Genomic DNA, 18,177 nt, shown 5'->3' with positions numbered 1-18,177 from the left:
AATACAGTTCTTGAACACCAATTGCCATGTCTGGTAACGTTAGTCTAGCAGGATGAATAACTTAGCTCTTTTCAGCCCAGATTTAGCAGCGATTAAAATTTAGAATCCAGAGAGTGTTTAGAAGAGAGAGTACCATGCTTTCTGCTACTCAAAGCTAGCATTTCTTGAACTTGCTGAAAGGTTTCTCTATTTGCCCTTTTACTCACTCTCTTGCAGTAACCATCAGTAACCTTTGGACAAAAAGGGAGGTTATTCAGTTTTGTATATAGCTCTCTTCAAACAACTCTCCCTGAAAGACATACAATCTTCCAAAGAGTAATTAGTCTTTCCCTTACCAGGTCATGGAGACTCCTCAAGGTTGTGTTGTGTCATTTGATCCTTCCTGAAACTCAGCTTGTTACATTTAATTAGCTAAAGAGACTGATTTTATTTTATTGTATTTTTTTTTTCTTTTTTGCCTACTTGTGGACCTTAATTGTTAGTCTATGGAATGCTTGCATTCTTTGAGACTAGCTAAAATTGTTTTCTTAAGTGTAATTGGTTTTGATAGAAGAATTATCTCAAGAATCATCTGGCTGTACAAAACAGGCACACTGAGGACTTTGACTCTGCCACCTACAATGTGATGTCTCAAACATTTGACTGGTTGCAATAATGTGGAATTTCTTTAAAGGAGGGCAGGGAGTTGGGTTTGCATTTCAAACCCAGTATAGGTAGGAGTGAGGTCTGTGGTTCTAATCTTACTCCCGATCTTATCGTGTTGGTTTTATGGTGATTCAGACAAACTGATAAGTCTGTGTTCTTACTTTCTTTCCTCATAGTTTGCCAGGTCAGCAAGAAGCTGTGCTTGAAGTCAGTGTTTGTCATGAACCTTACAGAATCCTGAGTGGAGGGTGCACAGTATCTCTGTGATAATATCATTCTTCATGTGACTGATCTGGAATTTGTATCTTTCGTTTTTGTCCTCTACCTCAGTGTTTCTATTAAGTAATCCAAAATATTTAGGAAGTGAAGCTTTTTCTCCTTTCTTGCATTACTAGTAAATGCTGTATTTCTTTCCTAGCCACATTGGTATGTGTTTATCATTGATCCTGGTTTATGTGGGACTTTCCCTTATTTTTCCATTTTTCTCACAGTAAAGTCGCTTCATAATGGCTAGTTCAAGACATTTTAAGCACACTTTTACTGAAGTGTTAAGGAGCAGGCTCCTTTAATCCTGACAAGCTTGTTTTGTATTTTCTAGCCTGATTTGTGGTATCATTGATTTAAAATGTTTGTCCTTTTTCAGAACTTAGATGTAAAGCTGTTCATTTACAGACTGACACAGAAGGAAAAATACAGTCTCCTGCGGACTCTTTCTAGTACTGCTTGATTATTTCTTTTAGCTTCTTTATGAGGAGCTAATTAGGAAAACTCCTATCAGCTGTTGTTTTCTCAGTGAAGAAGGCTGCTCTGAAAGTAATGCCTCCTATTTTATCATCTCAGCCCACAGTGGCAGAAGTGGATGTTGGTGAAATGGCAGTACATGTTGTACATTCCTGCCAGTATTCCATTATTCTGTTTTGCTGTGTGATTAATGGCAGCAGCAGGGCAGTCTGACAAAATGATGTTTGACATAGAAGTGCATGTGAAATAAAGGTATAGAAATAAATTGAATTCCCCAGTTCTCAAAAGATTGTACCCATTGACATTCATCTGTGCTTGCTGAATGTTTCTGGAGACAAAACGATGGATATAAGCACAGTGAGGTGGTGGGAGGTATGTTTCAGGAGAGACAACAACAGCAATAGGTCACCTTTGCTGTTGCAGATTTTTGAGATTTTTGAAAGCAGATCCTTGTATATTGTTGGTAAAAACACATAGCTAATAGCGACTATGTTGAAAATAGTTTTTTGTAGCTGCATCCATATTGATGCTGTGTTGGTGATCCAGTACGGAAAAATTCAAGGTTCAGTGATGGTTTCTTTCGTTAAAATTGTTCCTGTTCAAAATTCTGTATTATTTCTAGAGCATGAAGGTACTACCATGCTATAGTCACCTACATACTGAAAAACAAAATCTGTGTGTCTTGACTCCAGATCCAAGACCTTTTCAGGAAACAGACTGCTAAAAAGCATATAATCACTTGCAAAAGTGTTGACAGGTCAGGACAGAAACTTCACAGAGACTTTGAATGGCACCCAACCAAGAGTCTTCCTTTTCTTCCCCAAACTAAGCAAGCCTTCACTCTTTCTCTAACAAACACTCAATTCCAATTACATCCAAGGTGTTGTGACAGGTATTCTGCACCATATGCTGAAAATCAGTAAACGGCTTTTGTTAAAAACAGGCTCTTCAGCATCTTCTCACAGTAGATCCAAGGCTCAAGTAGAACTTGTGATCTTCTGGTATTACATTAAGGTTTTTTTTTTTCCTTATGATTTACCCACTTTTGTCTTCCTTCCAGCTGCTTGTTGTCCTAATCTGTTTTATAAACTGTATCTTATTTTAGCACTTGGATCTCCTGAAGAGTGTTGATATTATCACCAAAAAGCCCTGTTGCAGAATACATTATTTTCCACTGGGTGTATTAAAGAGTGATAACATTTTAATGTGGAGAATAATTGCAGTTGGGGTCTACTCCATCCTTGTTGATGTGATTAGCTTAAACTGAGACTTTTTGAAATTAGAGCAGCATTATCCACAGGAAGTAATGCAACTGATACTGTCTTAGCTAGTTAAACATGCATTTATATACTCGAAGTTACTGGGTAACAACTTGTTTTCTCTGATAATGAAAAATAGAGAGAGTTGACTGTTTCTCTCCCTAGGTGAATTGCTGTTGAGTTGTGCATTGAGACTCTTTTGGGCCTTCCTGCTCTTCAACCCTATTTAAAATCACTGAGTGAGAGCTTTATAGAAAGCACGGAGACTAAAACTTGTCCTGCGTTGTTTTGGCAAAATGTACTGACTGTCTAAATATGAACTAAAAGACCCATTGCTTCATATAATCACACAAATCTATTTTGTCTTTCCTTTCTTTTTTCCTTCTCAACTTTTCTTTTAATGCAGCTGCAGATAGTAAGGATGAAGAAATTAAAGCACCTCCCAAGAGATCTTACCTGGGTATGTACTGTACAAACCCACTCTGCATGAAGCTGTCATCCCAACCACATATTTTGTGCTTTGCTATGTTATTTATTTTTTGTGACCGTTATTAGAAATGATTGTATTATCATTTCTATGACAAATGTTCATTTTTGTGACGTATTAAAGCCTGGTGTGTGGTTTTGTTTTAATTTTCCCTTCCTCATCTCTAACTTTCACAGGAAAAGATGCTTTCAGCTCTATTTTATAAATCAGTTTTTAATGACCAGTTGAATTAATTCCATTGTGCATTTCTGCAGTTATATCTTTCTCTTTCTTCTCCAAATTATAAAAGCAAAATTGATAAAGGGATTCATGTCTTTAGGGTTGTATTTCTCCTCTTCTAGCCCTGACTCTAAAGGCAGCTTAGGAAGATTACAGGACAAGAGTATCTTTCATCATTGTTCAGAATGCTAGATGAGAAATTTCTTACAACATCTGATGTTCAGCCTACGTCATTGCGATGATTTATGTGGTCTCTATTTCTATACTTACCAACAGACAGTTAAGGAATCTGGATGTAGTTCTGAGAAATTCAGAATGACATTAATCTGTTTATAATTCGAGTACTTTCTTGAAAGATCAACCATGTAAAGATTAAATAGACTCTTTAAATTAAGATTTTATTCATCTTCTTGATTTCTCCTTTCAGATTTAGTGCCAAAATGTACCATGTATTGGTTTGATAGCAGTATTTTGCAAGGCACCTTTTTGTTTTCAAAACATGTTTTTTTTCTGGACTTGGTATCCAGCTTTTATTTTGCTGTTTGTCTTCATGTGTAATCATTTTCACTGGCTTGCAACACTAACCAATGGAATGTAAACCTTTAACAGACCTGTCCTTGTTGTGCCTATCTTCCTGTTGCCTTTTTACTAGTATTCAGCAGTTCTTTATTTACAGTAGCAGAGTTAGAAATGGCTGCCTGTGATTAAGCATTTTTAAACATTCTATTTAAAGTGGTTAAAGTTAAACAGAAATAAGTAACTTAACGTGACCTTTAACTCATTTTTGTGTGGGTGTTTTTTAAAGTTCTTATTGTTTAAAAAAAAAATACTTGGTTCTAATGCTTAAATAGGTGAAGTTTGTAGAAGAAGAAAACACCATAATTTTAACTAATTTAAATCTGAAGTATTTGGTGAGTTATATGCTACTTAGTCAAGGGGAGGGATTGTTCTATACTGGTGAAACATCACTTTGAGCATTAGGTTAAGTTTTGGGACTACAATATGAGGCAGACATAAAACTGTTGAAGAGCATCCAGAGGAGGGCTTTGAAGATGGTGAAGGGTCTGGAGGGCAGAGCCATATGAGGAGCAGCTGAAGTCCCTCATTTGTTCCACCTGGAGAAGAAGAGGCTGAGTAGAGGCCTCATGGTGGCCCACAGCTTCCTTGCAAGGGGAGCAGAGGGGCAGGTGCTGATCTCCTCTTTCTGGTGATTAGTAATAAAACCTAAGGGAATGGCATGGAGCTGTGTCAGGGAAGAAGGGGCATATTAGATGTTAAGAAGAAGCTCTTCATTGAGAGAGTAGTTGGGTAGTGGAACAGGCTCCCCTTGGCAGTGGTCATGGAACCAAACCTGTCAGAGTTCAATTATTATTTGGACAGTGTTCTCAGGCATCTGTTCATATTTGTAGATGGAAAGCCAGGAGCTGGACTTGATAATCCTTGTGGGTTTCCTCCAATTCAGGACAGTCGTTGATTTACTTCTGTGAAGTTTAGTGATGAGTTAGCAAATCTATTCTCTATTTAAATGGGATAATTCTTACTGGTGCAAACAGTTGAGAAGTTTTGATGTCTTTATGTTTAATATGCATTTGGAAGTATGTCCTGGTGGTTTAATGAGTGCTTTACATCATCGCATAAGTCATGCCTTAGCTGGCAGGGGGTTTAACTGATTGTGCGATATCCTTGAGTTTGTACTGCACTGCCTTTTCCCTGTGTCCCAGTTTCAGCACAGACAGTGCCAGTTGCACGCTGATATTTGTTTGTTGTTGAGTGATGGGTGTGTGCCCAGGGTTGGGCCAGGCACCTTGAATGGGGAAAAGTCACTGCTGTGATGGTGCAGGGCAGGAAGCTGGCCATAAGACAATCTGCGCCAGGCCTCATGTGGCCTACCAGCTGCAGGTTGGGTATGCCTGGTCAAGAGATACAACAGGCATGTAGGCTCAGCACTGTGTTCCTGATGTCTTAACAGGTTGGGCTGCCAGTGCCTTTTGTTTGGCCCTTCAGAAGCGTCTGTGAAGTTTCATGCAGCTCAGCTGTTTGTAGTCTTGTAGAAGAAAGATGGCTTGAACAGGTTCTGTTGAGAATACTGTGGCTATGAGCATACTGCTTCTGGCATGACTACCACATCTATTCCTTGTTGCGGTGAAGAATTAAACCTGTGAATAAAGTCTAAATTTTGTTTGTGTGCACTTTAGCTGGAGTGAAAAAAGCAACCTGTAGCCACATGGGGGTGCACTTGGGTTTCTAAATCTTGAGTGAAGCCCTAAACTGGAACTTGTAAGAGACTCAATCTTACCGGGCTGTAAAAACAGCGAATAAACAAATTTTGAGAAATCTTTTTCCTTGTGGTGGGAGCCAGACTAATCAGTTAAGCACAGTGTCAGTGATGAAACATCTGAATATTCATATACAATATATTTGTCTCCTGATCATGCTGATCAGGGAACATATGCTGCAGAGGTCCTGCTTTGGAGTGTTAGAGAGACTTGAAACTTTTCCAGTTGCCTACATTTTGAGCATGTCACTGCTTCTGCATGCTTGATCAGATTTAGATCACAACAGGTCCAGTCAGATGAGGTTGCTCAGAGTCCTGTCTAGGTGAACTGAGTATGTCCAAAGATATGAATTCCATAACCTCTTTGGCACCTATGCCAGTGCCTGACTGTCCCTGTGGTGATCAATTTTTTCACTGAATCATACAGTGCATTGAGTTGGAAAAGAAATAACAATAATGATACTCTTAATGAATGGAACTGTATGTGGAGGTGATGATCCAGGTGCCTCCAACTCGTTGCACTTAGCCTAACTTTTTTTTGCATTACATCCAGTGTCCTATATGTCTTATTAGCTGTCTGTCATTTAAAGTGTGCTTGGAATATGAAGTTACTAGTTTCTTCTAAGCTAGATATAAGGAATGTATTTAATAAGACTAAGTTTCAGAAGACCTTAATTATAAATGAAGACATTAATGTAGTATTTCCTTTTGCTGGATACTGAAAGGCATATGTTACTGAAGCACCAGTGCTTTGCTATTTTCATTACTGCATCAAGGGAGAATAAAATATGATCTTGTGAGCTCAGACCTTAGTCATAGAATTGTTGAGATTGAAAGGGAGTTCTAGAGATGACCCAGTCCAACCCCCCTGCTAAAGCAGGTTCCCTACAATAGGTCGCACAGGTGGGCATCCAGATGGATCTTAAGTATTTCCACAGAAGGAAATTGCGCAACCTCTGGACAACCTATTCCAGTGCTCTGTCATGCTTACAACAGGATCACAGAAGATCATTACCTAGAGTTAATACTGTGTTAGCAAAAGTGTGGTTTCACTTACTATTTTAAATAGTGTTTATACATTTCGTGGCTGCAACTATGCATGTTAAAGGTAGTATACTCTAAAATTATGTGATACTGTATAATCATTTACTATGCAGATAATGGAAAATTACATCATATCTGTTGAAAGGGATGGCTTCTGTGTAATGGATTTTACTACAAAAGAGCATTTTGTATGTCATGCTTTCAGCCTGTAATGCACTACACCAATGATCCTTGAATATAAAGAATTAGTGATAGCTTTATTCTCCTGAAATATTCCCACTGTCCTCCACTATATGTTCCCAATTCATAAATGACAATTCTCACCTAAGATGTACTTACAAGGAAAAGGATTGTTAAGCTCTCATTTAGTCTGGGGCTGCTGCTGCTGCTCATTGCTTTGGGCTCAGCATGGAGAAACATCTTAAATTTCAGTTTTTTATATTAAAGAAAAGACTAATGACTCGTCTGTCATCTGCAGACAGTGAAGACAAGCCTCTTTGTCTCTGCTGATTGCATAGGGCTTGAATCACTAGCTCAGAATCTTCAGTTGTACTTCATTCAGATTGTTCAGACTTGCTGGGATGAATACTGCGTGCTGTGGTGTTGAAGATCAGGAGTGCATCATATAAAGCTTCCCACTCTCTGTTACAAAATTTTGCTTGCCAGTTTTCTGACCATAAGTTCACAGTAGTCCTTATTAATGTAGATTTTTTGAGTCTTTTTTTTTTTTAAGTTAACTTGCAGACACAAGGCATGCTGAAGAGCAGAAGCTGAAAGAAACACCCCTTTGGTGCAGCACTGGATTGTTACTTCCGATGTTGGTAAATTAACAGGTTGCCTGAAGAGCAGTTTACAAATGTTGATGAGGAAAAAAAGTTGCCTATGAATTATTCCTGTTTCTGAATATTGGAGGGAATAGGCATTGTAGAGGACAGTATAGAGCTAGGCATTCACTGCAAGGACTCTTTGGTGGGAATGCTGCAGTAGCACAGGCTTTGCTATAGACATTGATAACTGAACTCTTGGCTAGTTGTGCTTTCAGTAGTGTAAGAAATCTGTTTCTTCTGAACTTAGTCTTTTAAATATCTTTCTATGCTCATGCTGTCTCATCTTTGCTAGGGTATGATAGTCAACTTCTGAGGATGTACAGTACCCTTCCTTTCCTCTTGTCATGATACTTTAATAGAATAAATTGTTTTAGAGGAAATGATTGCATTAAATATTAGAACAAACAATTTAAACTTGTACCAATTAGAGATGTGTTTAAAAGAAAAAAGTCAAAGTTATTGTTAAAGTTGGTATGTAGAAGGTAATAAAACTATAATGTGTCTGTGAAGAAGAACCAGCCCATCTCTTTCATGATTAAATAGATAAAAGGTTTTCCATTGCAGCCTATAGTGTGACAGTGCTGTGTTCAGCAGTGCTGGCTTAAACAGCTGCTTGTTCCAGGTCACAACCTGTACAGGCTTGAGCAGGACATTGTGACAGTGGAGAGACAGGATGAAAGGAGAAGGATTTCTTTGCAAGTTATGTATTGCTGAGTACACCTTGGAGCCTTTATTCATTCAAGCAGGGTTTTTTTGTTTTTTGTTTTTTGTTTTTTTTTAGCATGTTAGAAATATATTAAATGGTCATGTGTTGGATTATCTTTATTTGCAGTTTATCAAATTTCCGTTGTTTCAAAATTATTTCGAATTCAAATGTGGAGTAACAAAAACAATAATAATAAATGAACTACAGCGTACTGCACTTATATTTTGAAGGCTTAAAAAAAAATTGATTTTTAGATACATTTTTACTAAGCTTTACTTATTTTTCTGGCCATCTCATCCTACTGTGCTCTGAGTCATTATTCAAAGACAGAGAGGAAAGTGGGTGTTCATTGAACTCATCTTGTTTCCTGATGTTTGAATAAATGAAACATTTTTACTGAGCTAAACTGAAAAAGTTAAAAATGGTTCTTGCAGAAGCAAATAAAGCTTTCTAAGCTCTGCTTCCAGTGAAGTAGCCAGTAAGTATTTGAATTTAGTATCTGACTCTTGAAACCTATGAAGTAGATGCAGAGCTATTTAAATAATAGATAGGTAAACATAGGCCTCAGTAAGCATGCATAATCATGTTTTAAATTTTTGATTAGTTATGTTCCTCAGAGAAATTCTTTTAATGTTTAAATTTCTCTTTATCTTGTTACTAAAATAATTATGTAAGTTTTGTGTAAGAAGATGATAATAGAGTGAGGCTGAGGAAAAATAGGGCATTTATGGAAAAAGTGTTTCCTTCTATTCTCTTGAATCAGCAATAGATAAAGGGTGTGTGTGTATGTGTATATATATATGTATGTATATATATATATACACACACACGTATGTGTGTGTGTATATATATATATATACATATATATATATATATATAGTTTTTTTCTGCAAATCATGAATTTATAGCAAGGGTCAGGACATACGTAGCCAGCTTCTTTGATTGCTTGTAATAAGTGTGTTTCCTTCGTATGAAAGAAACTACGTGACTGGCCTTCCTGATGTTCTGAGAGCTGCTTTTCATATGTATTTATTATGTGCCCTATTTACTCCTTGTTCTGCTCTGTGATCAATATGCATTATATCCATTGCATCATCTCCCATAGGCAGGGGAAAAAATCCAAAACCCAGAATTTAGTTTTGACAGATGAATTTTAACTTATATTATACAGGCCTTGTTTGAGTTGTGTAATTCCATAGACGTAGCTGGTGCTGGAAAATCTTCAGGGGCTGAGGATAGATGATCTTTAAGGTCCCTACCAACCCATTCTATGAATGATTCTCTATTCCCTTTCATCTGTTGTTTGTTTGTTTGTTTTTTAAGTCATTATAGCCACTAAAACTTGAAATGACTCCTTGCTTATGTTGAAATTTTATGTTGCTGCCTTTCTCTGGTCTTTGTATGCTGTATCTTGTAATTATCACAGGAGTTATTTTAAGGAAGTTTCTTTTGCTTTAAATTCTTTGTGTCTTCAGAGACACTGTTTATTCCTTTAGATAGACCTTTCTTCTTGTTGGGAGTGGGATGCAGTAGAACATGTAACTGTTCACTTGGTGAACAGTGCAAAATGTCAGAATGACTTAAGAGTCTTATCCACAAGTTTCTCATTAAATTTCTGTGCAGTAGATGTCAAAAATTGAGCATTTTTTTTGGCATCTGCTGCACACAGAAGTTTAATGAATTACTCATGGATACGCCTACTATTAAGCAGTTGATCATTTATGGTTCATCTGTTGTCTTTCTTGCCATTCTCTGCCCTCCTGGTTCAGGGATGTGTCAAGGACTTGGCAGAGGAGGGCAGAACCCTGCATAATACGGGCAGAAGAACCAAGGGCTGTACCCTGTGGTGGCAAAGTCATCTAATTGGGCAAACACTACCAGTGCACTGTCTTCTACTTGTGTTGCTTTATTTATTTATTATGTTTTTATTTTTAAACTGGTTATATTTATAAAGGGATATAGCAGCTAAAGTAAAAAGCAGCAGCAGTTAGACTGACCTTGCTGTCAAGCACCTTGGCACTCAAGTTTTTCCTGATACTCCTTTTTCCTTGTGCAACCCCTACACCCCTAGCTCCATTCCTCTTGGTCCTGTCTTACTCTTTCAGTTACTACTGACATAGCAGTTTCTGGGAATACATTTTGGATCTGGCTGAAATTACAGGGTTTTTTTGTTGTTTTTTTTTTCTTTTTCTTTTTCTTTTGAGGTAGAATATTGAAAAAAGAGGAAAAACTCATGTTGTGTGGTTTCAGTGGGAAGTGTTTCAGGGAACTAAGCAGCTTGAGGGGAATGAGAGGGGCTTGTACTTCTGTTTGGAAACGAGCAGCTTCTGATTGCATTACCTTTACTTTAATAGTAATGAAGATAGAAACTTAATTAAGTCTCCTACTGTTACCTTTATTTGCAGATCCTGGAGGTGCCTTGAGTAATGGAGCATTAAACTGCAGACATAGGGTGTTCTGATATTCAGAAATGCATCTTGTGTAACAACCAATTCTGATGTTGAAGCAGGCATAATTTTCTGTATTATCTGTGGCATTGTAGTATCTGAGGCAGCCTGCATCTGGGCTAATGCTAAGATTTTGTTTTTGTAGGATTTAGAAATAGTTTTGTTTATCTAATTGTAGTCTTTGCATGGAGTATGACTATGACGAGTCCCCATTACTTCCAGTATCACAGTATTCCTAATATCTTTTCAGACTTAGACTTCAAAGAATAAGCTACATTACTATTCAAAATAAACTTTTCATAGAGAATTTATAACTCCAGCTACAAGAATGTGGAGCCAAGGCAATCTGCTCTGCAGTACTCAGGAAATGCCTGCTTAGAAAAAAATCTTTTGTCTGGATGTCGTGTACAGCCTGATAGGATTGTGGGTGATAGCTTAGATAAACCATGCTGAGGATAATGTAAAATGCTGTTGAAATGATTGGAAAATTGGTATCTCGTTGCTATGTGTTCTTGTTGCTGTAGCATCCGTATCATCTCTGCTTAGCTTAATGTCTAAAAAAGAAGCTGGTTTATATAGTTACCTTAGTATGTAGCCAAAAGAAGACTGAGCGTGGCTATAATCCGCTGCTTTCATTCTTAGTGAAGTTGAGAGCAAAGGCCTGACTTCAGAACTGTGCCTGCTGGTGCAGGATTGGGGGGGTTATTTTTTTAGTTTGACTTGCTGTGGATTTTTTGATGCTCTTGACCAGGAGGTGAGCAGAATCAGGAATGCTTGTGGCCAGAGTTGTTAAAGCTTCTTCTGCTGAGGTGCTCCCTGGGTTTCCTGTCTTCCTTGGGACACTCCTGGAAGTCTGTGCTTTCACTGTCTCAGTGTGCTTTATATGGCTGTTCATGACCCTCTCACTCCCAACTGTCAAGTACATAGCTGGTTTTCAGTAGCACTAATTGGTTCACCGCTAGTATGTTTCAGTGGCAATCCTAGCTCTATGATTCATCTAGCTGTTAAGCTGTCTTTCTCTGTCAGTCATCTTGTAAGTCAGCCAGTAGCTGCTTTTTTCCAGCTTTTCAGATAACTTCATGGAGACTGTGTGTGAGAAGGATGGTCAGTGCATTGGAATAGGAAGAAGAGAGTTGTCTTCTGTACTGAGCAGAGTGCAGAAATAGCAATAATACAGTAGATAACTTCAGTATTAACGTGTTTGAGAAGGCTAATCTTCCTCCCAGAGGAAAGTCCTATACTTAGAGGTATGTTGTGCTGAGGAACAGTATGGAAAGTAAGAAGCTTTGAGATGGGGCCAAAAATAAGACAGATATTCCCCCATTCTTGTGTAACTTTTTTGAGGAGGTGAGTTTGATATGACAAAATGGAGATGTAGTAATAAGAGATTATAAAAGCTGGTGACATCACAAAAAATGAGGTAAGGAGAAGTAAGCTGAGTAGGTGCTTTCAGCAGAAATAAAACATAGATTTCATTATTATATGGGCTGGGCTATTATTTCCAGAAGGTTCATGACTCTGAGTTACTTCACTTCTGAAGAGGGAGTCAGTGTTTAGTTACTAGTGTGAATGTCAAGTAAGAAGGGACTGTAGGACAGGAATGTTGTAAGATTGACATGAGATGCTTGAATATAGTGGTGGGAGGGCTGTGCAGGTGCTTAGAAGTTTGTAGTGATGCAGAAATTCCCAAATCACAGGCCTGAAGGAATGAAGACAAAAAGAAGTGATAGTAACATTTTCATCTATGCAAGATGAAGGATTCCTTAATTTTTTTATTTTTATTTTTTTTAAGAGGAGGAGGTAGAATTAGAGCAAGAGTTTCTTGGTGCTAAACTCTCACTTCCTCTCTTTTGTAAGAGTGAAAGATAGCAAGTTCCTCTTCAGTTCCAGCGAATGTAAAAAACACACCGTCTTCACGCAGTGTGTTGAAGATATGTCATTTCTTCAAAAAAATTATGAAAGCAAATTTAAATGTATCAGTTTTCACTCTCTAGTGCTAAATCCTTTTGTCCTTCTGAAATGAAGGAAGAAAGTGCCTATCTGGCTAGTCATTTGAAGTCTTCCAGCTCTTATAACACCACTTATTTCCTGAGTGCCTTGTGAGGGATGCAGGAATTTCAGAAGGGAGATGGGAGAAACTCACTAGCTGGCCTGGTGCTGCTGGGAATAGGCAAGGTGAGAGGTGCTAACCTATGGGTGTTCAACCTTTGGCTTATCTGGGCTGTACTGCGTGAAGAAAAATTGTTTAAGGGCTGTGTTTACAAAGATTGCTCTGAAAGTAATGCCTCCTAATTTCATGGAAGAAACTGCAAATATCACAGTAGCGCTACTTAATAGAGCAAAATTTCAGCTATGAAACATTCTTTTACAACAGTCACCAACATTAGCTATGCATTTTCACTAGCCATGAGCAAGAGCGTGTGCACCACTCTCATGACAATCTGCACCAGAAGGGATAGCCTGCCGTTGCCACTGATGAAATGCGCTGCACACCATTTTACTGTGCTCGCATCTACTGTTTGCCCTCCATAAGTGTTCAGCAAGCATCAGTGAATGTCAATGGGTGTAATTTTTTCAGCACAGAAGAATTCACTTCCACACCTCTGCTTCATACACACCTCCATGTCAGATGCCATTTTTGTCAGACCACTTCTCTGCTGCCATCTGTCACATAACAAAATATAATGGAATTTTGGCAGGAACGTTGAACCTCTACTGCCATGCTACTGATGTCCATTTCTGACATCATAGGCCAACATAATAAAATAGGAGGCATTACTTTCAGATCAGTCCTTGTAAAATACATAAAATATAGCTAATGCATGTAAACAACAAAACTTTAATTTTTAATGTCTCTTTCTTAAAACATTAAAAAGAGAGCAAAAAAGACATAAAACTAGTGGGATATGTGAACTTGTTTTTGTGCGACTAACACATCAGGATGGTTTGATGGCAGTAGTTGCCATTCTTAGCTTTCAAGCTGTTCATCAGGTTTTTTTGATGAAATTTTGCTCTTCCTGTTCTTCATCCTTGAAAACAGTTGTTCACAAATGTGCATACTGCCAAGAATTGATAATGAGTAAGACATGACAATGAAGTGAGGGCAATTTCTCTCTAGTAAGATAAGTCTCATAAAAGTATGATAAAGAGACCGGATCGAATTTTGGATTGCAAATCTATACATTCCATTTGAAATTTCACAAGTAATGAGTTTATGTCAACTCAAATATACAAAAAAAATTGATCATTTTTTGGGCTATCTTGAAACTTATTCTCAAATTCCTTTATCAAAATGGAAAGCACAGCTGCATGTTTTTTTTTCTATTCACAGGACTGTATTTAGCCAATGTATCAAAATGCATAAAATTATTTGTTGTAACTTGAGTAAGCACTGTGCCTTCCCTGTGCCCTGGTTTCAGCCCAGATAGGGTTAACAGCATATTGATGTTTGGCTGCGGGTGATTAATGGTTGCATGCCCAGGAATGCACAGTTGGGCTGCCATGATGGTGTGGGGCAAGGGGCAGGCTGCACTGTGAGCAGCGCTGGATAGTGTACAGCCCACAGGTTGGACATGCCTCTGCTAACACATGTGCTTTTCTGCATCCTGCTGCAACCCTGAAATTGGGATTGTTGGGAGGTGAATGATGCTGGAAGCAGGAGAGATCTGGTACAACTGAAGGACTGCAGGTGTACAGAAATCAGTGCCATGGCCCTAATCCCTGCTGTAGGTGCCTTCTGAGTCCTCTTCAAGGATATGGAAAAATTTATTTTATGATACAACTGTTGATTTCAGTGCTGGAGCATACCTTAGAGCTGTCAATTGATGTATGTGCTCTGAGTATGTTTCTCAGTTAGGGACTGCAAGTCTCTGTTTTCCAACTGGTTTAAGAGTTGGCCTTGTTGTCAGGCTGAGATAAGGAGGGACATCATGTTTGCCTGCTGTTCAGAGATGAACCCCTTTTTATGGCAGAGATCACAAGCTTTGACTCAAGAGCATGTGAGAGGGAGCCTGTTGCCTGTCTTATCATAGCTCAGTTGGTTAAGACTTTTCTACAGTTACTGCACGAAAGATCAGCTGAGCTGCTCCTTCCCTGGCATGAATAGGATTTTCCAACATAAGTATCTCATCTATAAATGGATCAAGATGTTTAAAATGTGGCTCCCTGAGAGGATTAAAGATCTCAAACATAGGTAATAAGATTGTACCTTTCACTGCAGTAATGTCAGTTCAGATCAGTTCAGGACATTAGTGTTTGGGAGTTACCATTCCAACTAAATTGACTACGTATGGTTAGAAATTCATGTAATTTTTTTCTGGGCAGGTTGGGGTCTTGTGAACAGTAAAGTGAACGTTGCAAGCAGTGCCCGGCCATTTCAGAGAACAGAAAGATATGCATCTGGTCTTGGTCGGGTTTTAAGATATTTAGTAGAAATACACTGTGGCATGGTAGAATTTCCTGTTATACCTTTTCAGAGAAAAAGAGTGATATCTGCAGGGGAGACAAAAACTGGGACCTACGTTAAAGGACAGATATGCAATTACTTTTTTTTTTTTTTTTTTTTTTTTTTCTTTAGCTAGGCTGTTCCTTTCTTTCCTGGAAGTAGCTGGTAATGCAGACTTTGACGTGCAGTGTCTTAAAGTAGACTTCAGCATTTGGAAAGTAAGCCTGTTAAATACAACAATTAGCGACTGGACTGTTTTTAATATAATTCAGATGTTTTTCTGAGAGGCTAATGCAAAAGTTCAGATTGTTCTTATCTCTCTCTTTTCCTTTATTTCAAGGAAAACATTATCAATCAAATTATAATGGAAACTAGAATGTACTCATAATCTAGTGCAGTGGATCAGACACTGTATAGCATCATTGTGATTTTGAGCAAGAGACTAAACAGAAGAGAATCTGTTTCTCTCCTTTTAGTAATTAACTATTGCTTCAGCTGGAGCCCTGTGTCACACACCAGTTCTCTCAGTTATGTATGTCATTATAACATAACTAATACGTAAGATTTTCAGGCCAAGGATGATGACTAAATGACTTAATTACCAGATTTCTTGTCTGCCCAATACTAGGTTCAGAGATGTGAGTACTTAACATCAGTGGAAATGGACTACAGTATAGCAACACTGAGTAAGCACATGTCAGTGTTCACATGGCTTCAGTGAGGTCAGCTACAAAATCTGTGGCCTTATGCAAGTACTTAAGCATGTGATTACCTCATGGATTTTGTAGCTGACTTCACAAAAGCCGTGTGAACACTGACACAAACTTGTAACTTTGACATCTGCATGTAGGTATGATTCTTTCATTTCTATTAATAAAATTAATTTGGGGAAATAAAGAATTGCTGCACTATGATAAATATCTTAGGACTCTTGAGCACGTGGAGAAGAAAGGGAGAAACCCAATGTATGCAGGGCAACTAGGGAGCTGCATTGAGGGTTTAATAAGTGATGGGTTCATGGTCCTGCTTGCAGAAGGTGCCATGCAAGCAAGTTCCAAGCTGAGCTGTAGGGTTCTGATTCGAGGTATGATGACTGCATAGGCAGCTTGATAGCCAAGACAGTCTCTTCTACAGATGGTACTGTCTGGAGGATTAAGGCTTATGTGCTCTCGCCTATGGCTGCCACTAGCTGCTAATTTTCTGGTGTTGGTCTGAATTAATGTTTTGAACATTGACCCTTACTGAAAAGTCAGCTCAGGTTTTCCTCCTAGTGTGCTTGAATGTAAGAGGTCTGAATTACGAAAAGCAGTTTTATTTTTAAGGGCTGAAAGACAGTGCTTGAAATGTTTTTAAAAGGGCATAAGACTCTTTGAGAACATCTCAGAATTAGGGTTTAAAGAAATAATCTGGTAAAAGCAAATAATCACATCTTACTCAAAAAAAACCAAAAAAAAAAACAAAAAAAACAACAAACTATTAGTAGCTCTTCTTTTCTGTAGTGGAGGTTGCTTTTTTAAATTGTATTTATTTATTTATTTATTTATTTTATCATCTACTTTATTTCTGCTGTTAATTATTTTGTCTCCATAGTAAGCCCAGATGCCTCTTTACCAGAGACCATCTCTTGCTATTTTAACAGTTGGAATAGTGTTACATCTGTTAAGTCATTTTCTTGGTATTGCTTAAGAAGCTGAGAAGATCATGGAAAAATTTGAGTGAATTTCCTTTGTTCTCCCTCTCTCTACTTTGTTAGAATAAGGATAGGACAGAGCAGTTTGGTTGGAATGAACCTTGAAAGATCTTGAACTCCAACTGCCTGACTTCTTCAGGGCTAACCAAAAGTTAAAACACGCTAATGACTGATTGTTCAGACACGTTTTGAACCCTGATAGGTTCATGGAACATCAGCCACCTCTCTAGGAATCCTTTCCTAGTGTCTGTCCACCCTCATGGCACAGATGTAGGGTCAGCAAAGTGGAGGGAACGGAAAGTTTGGGCATCATTTTCCTTGTTGCAGATCTTCCCGGTTCTTCCTATTCTCTCCAGAAGATGCAGTAGGAATTAAAAATAATAATAATAATAGTAACATCTCCTACTTTTGTTGTAGTGTCTGTCTCATGTCTCCCATTTTCTGCTTCATTTTGTTTTGTTCTTTTGTAAACCTCCAAAAAGGAAAGCCTTAACAGAGCACACAGTGCATGTGTAATGCTGTCATGTTGAATTGGCTATGCCGGCACTAGGTCTACTGTTTTATTTAGTGCATCCCTGCCAGTGGATTCTGAGGCTAAGGAGCCACTGCCAGAAAGTACTGAACAGCTCTGTCAGTGTAGTCATTATTTTAGTTCTGGATAATGGGTGACATAATGCTATTCTATAGGTTAGTGCTATTCTATAGGTTAAATACAGCTTCTAGCTAGTTTTGCTTTCCTCTTTGTATGACAAAGTAAAATTAGTTAACTGAATGCAGTCTTGAGGCATGATTTTGCTGCTGAGTACTGAAAAAAGGGTATTAAGTTAATAAAGAATGTCTACCACACACTGAAATGTGAAAAGGTGCAGAAAATGACATTATTTGGAATATGTATTACCCTTAAGCACCTACCTGTCTGTGCAGATTCATTCTCATTTCACTGAGTTTGGTGTTAATGTTGGCCAGCAGAGGTCAGTATCTTCTTTGCCAGAGTTAACAGCAGGACTTCTTTTATAGTGTTCTGTACTTCTGCTTAAAAGGCAGTGACATAAATCGGTGTATAATTTGTCAATAAGATAGCTGTGTATCTTCCAGCAGCATGTTAATGTAAGCAAGTATCATGTTTGGTTTGTTCTTTGTCCTGTTTTCTCATGTGGGTATTGTTTAGTGATACAGAGCTTTGGTTTTAGAGATATAAAAATGGGTATAAGCCCTGCACATAATTTTGCTGGCAAAGTGAAGTACAAATGTGAAAGTGCATTTTGTCCTTGGAATGGAAAGTGGTGCTGTCTATGGGAAGTCTTGTTCCAGGTTGGATTCTCTTCACAGCCCTGCACCTTCTTCAACAAAGCTGTGCTGCCTGTGCACAGAAGCCTGCCCTTACTGCAGGCAG

At 38.2% G+C, this 18,177-nt stretch overlaps 1 protein-coding gene across 4 annotated transcripts in view; it reads left to right on the top strand.

Annotated features, from left to right (window-relative positions):
- The window catches only part of SLC66A2 (solute carrier family 66 member 2), a 53,884-nt gene that overhangs the window by 16,388 nt on the left and 19,319 nt on the right, over positions 1 to 18,177 (top strand). For 3 of the 4 annotated variants that reach the window (XM_072330016.1, XM_072330015.1, XM_072330017.1), the window contains one exon: positions 3,052 to 3,105. The exons of the other annotated variant lie outside the window; for it this stretch is intronic. In XM_072330016.1, the coding sequence (XP_072186117.1) occupies positions 3,052 to 3,105 (54 nt within the window). The remainder of the gene's footprint in view (positions 1 to 3,051; positions 3,106 to 18,177) is intronic. 4 annotated transcript variants of the gene reach the window in all.

The sequence above is a fragment of the Excalfactoria chinensis genome, chromosome 2 (assembly GCF_039878825.1).
Source record: "Excalfactoria chinensis isolate bCotChi1 chromosome 2, bCotChi1.hap2, whole genome shotgun sequence".
Classification (NCBI taxonomy): Eukaryota; Metazoa; Chordata; class Aves; order Galliformes; family Phasianidae; genus Excalfactoria; species Excalfactoria chinensis.
Note: the sequence above shows the minus strand (reverse complement) of the source record. Positions and strands in the feature narration are given on the sequence as shown.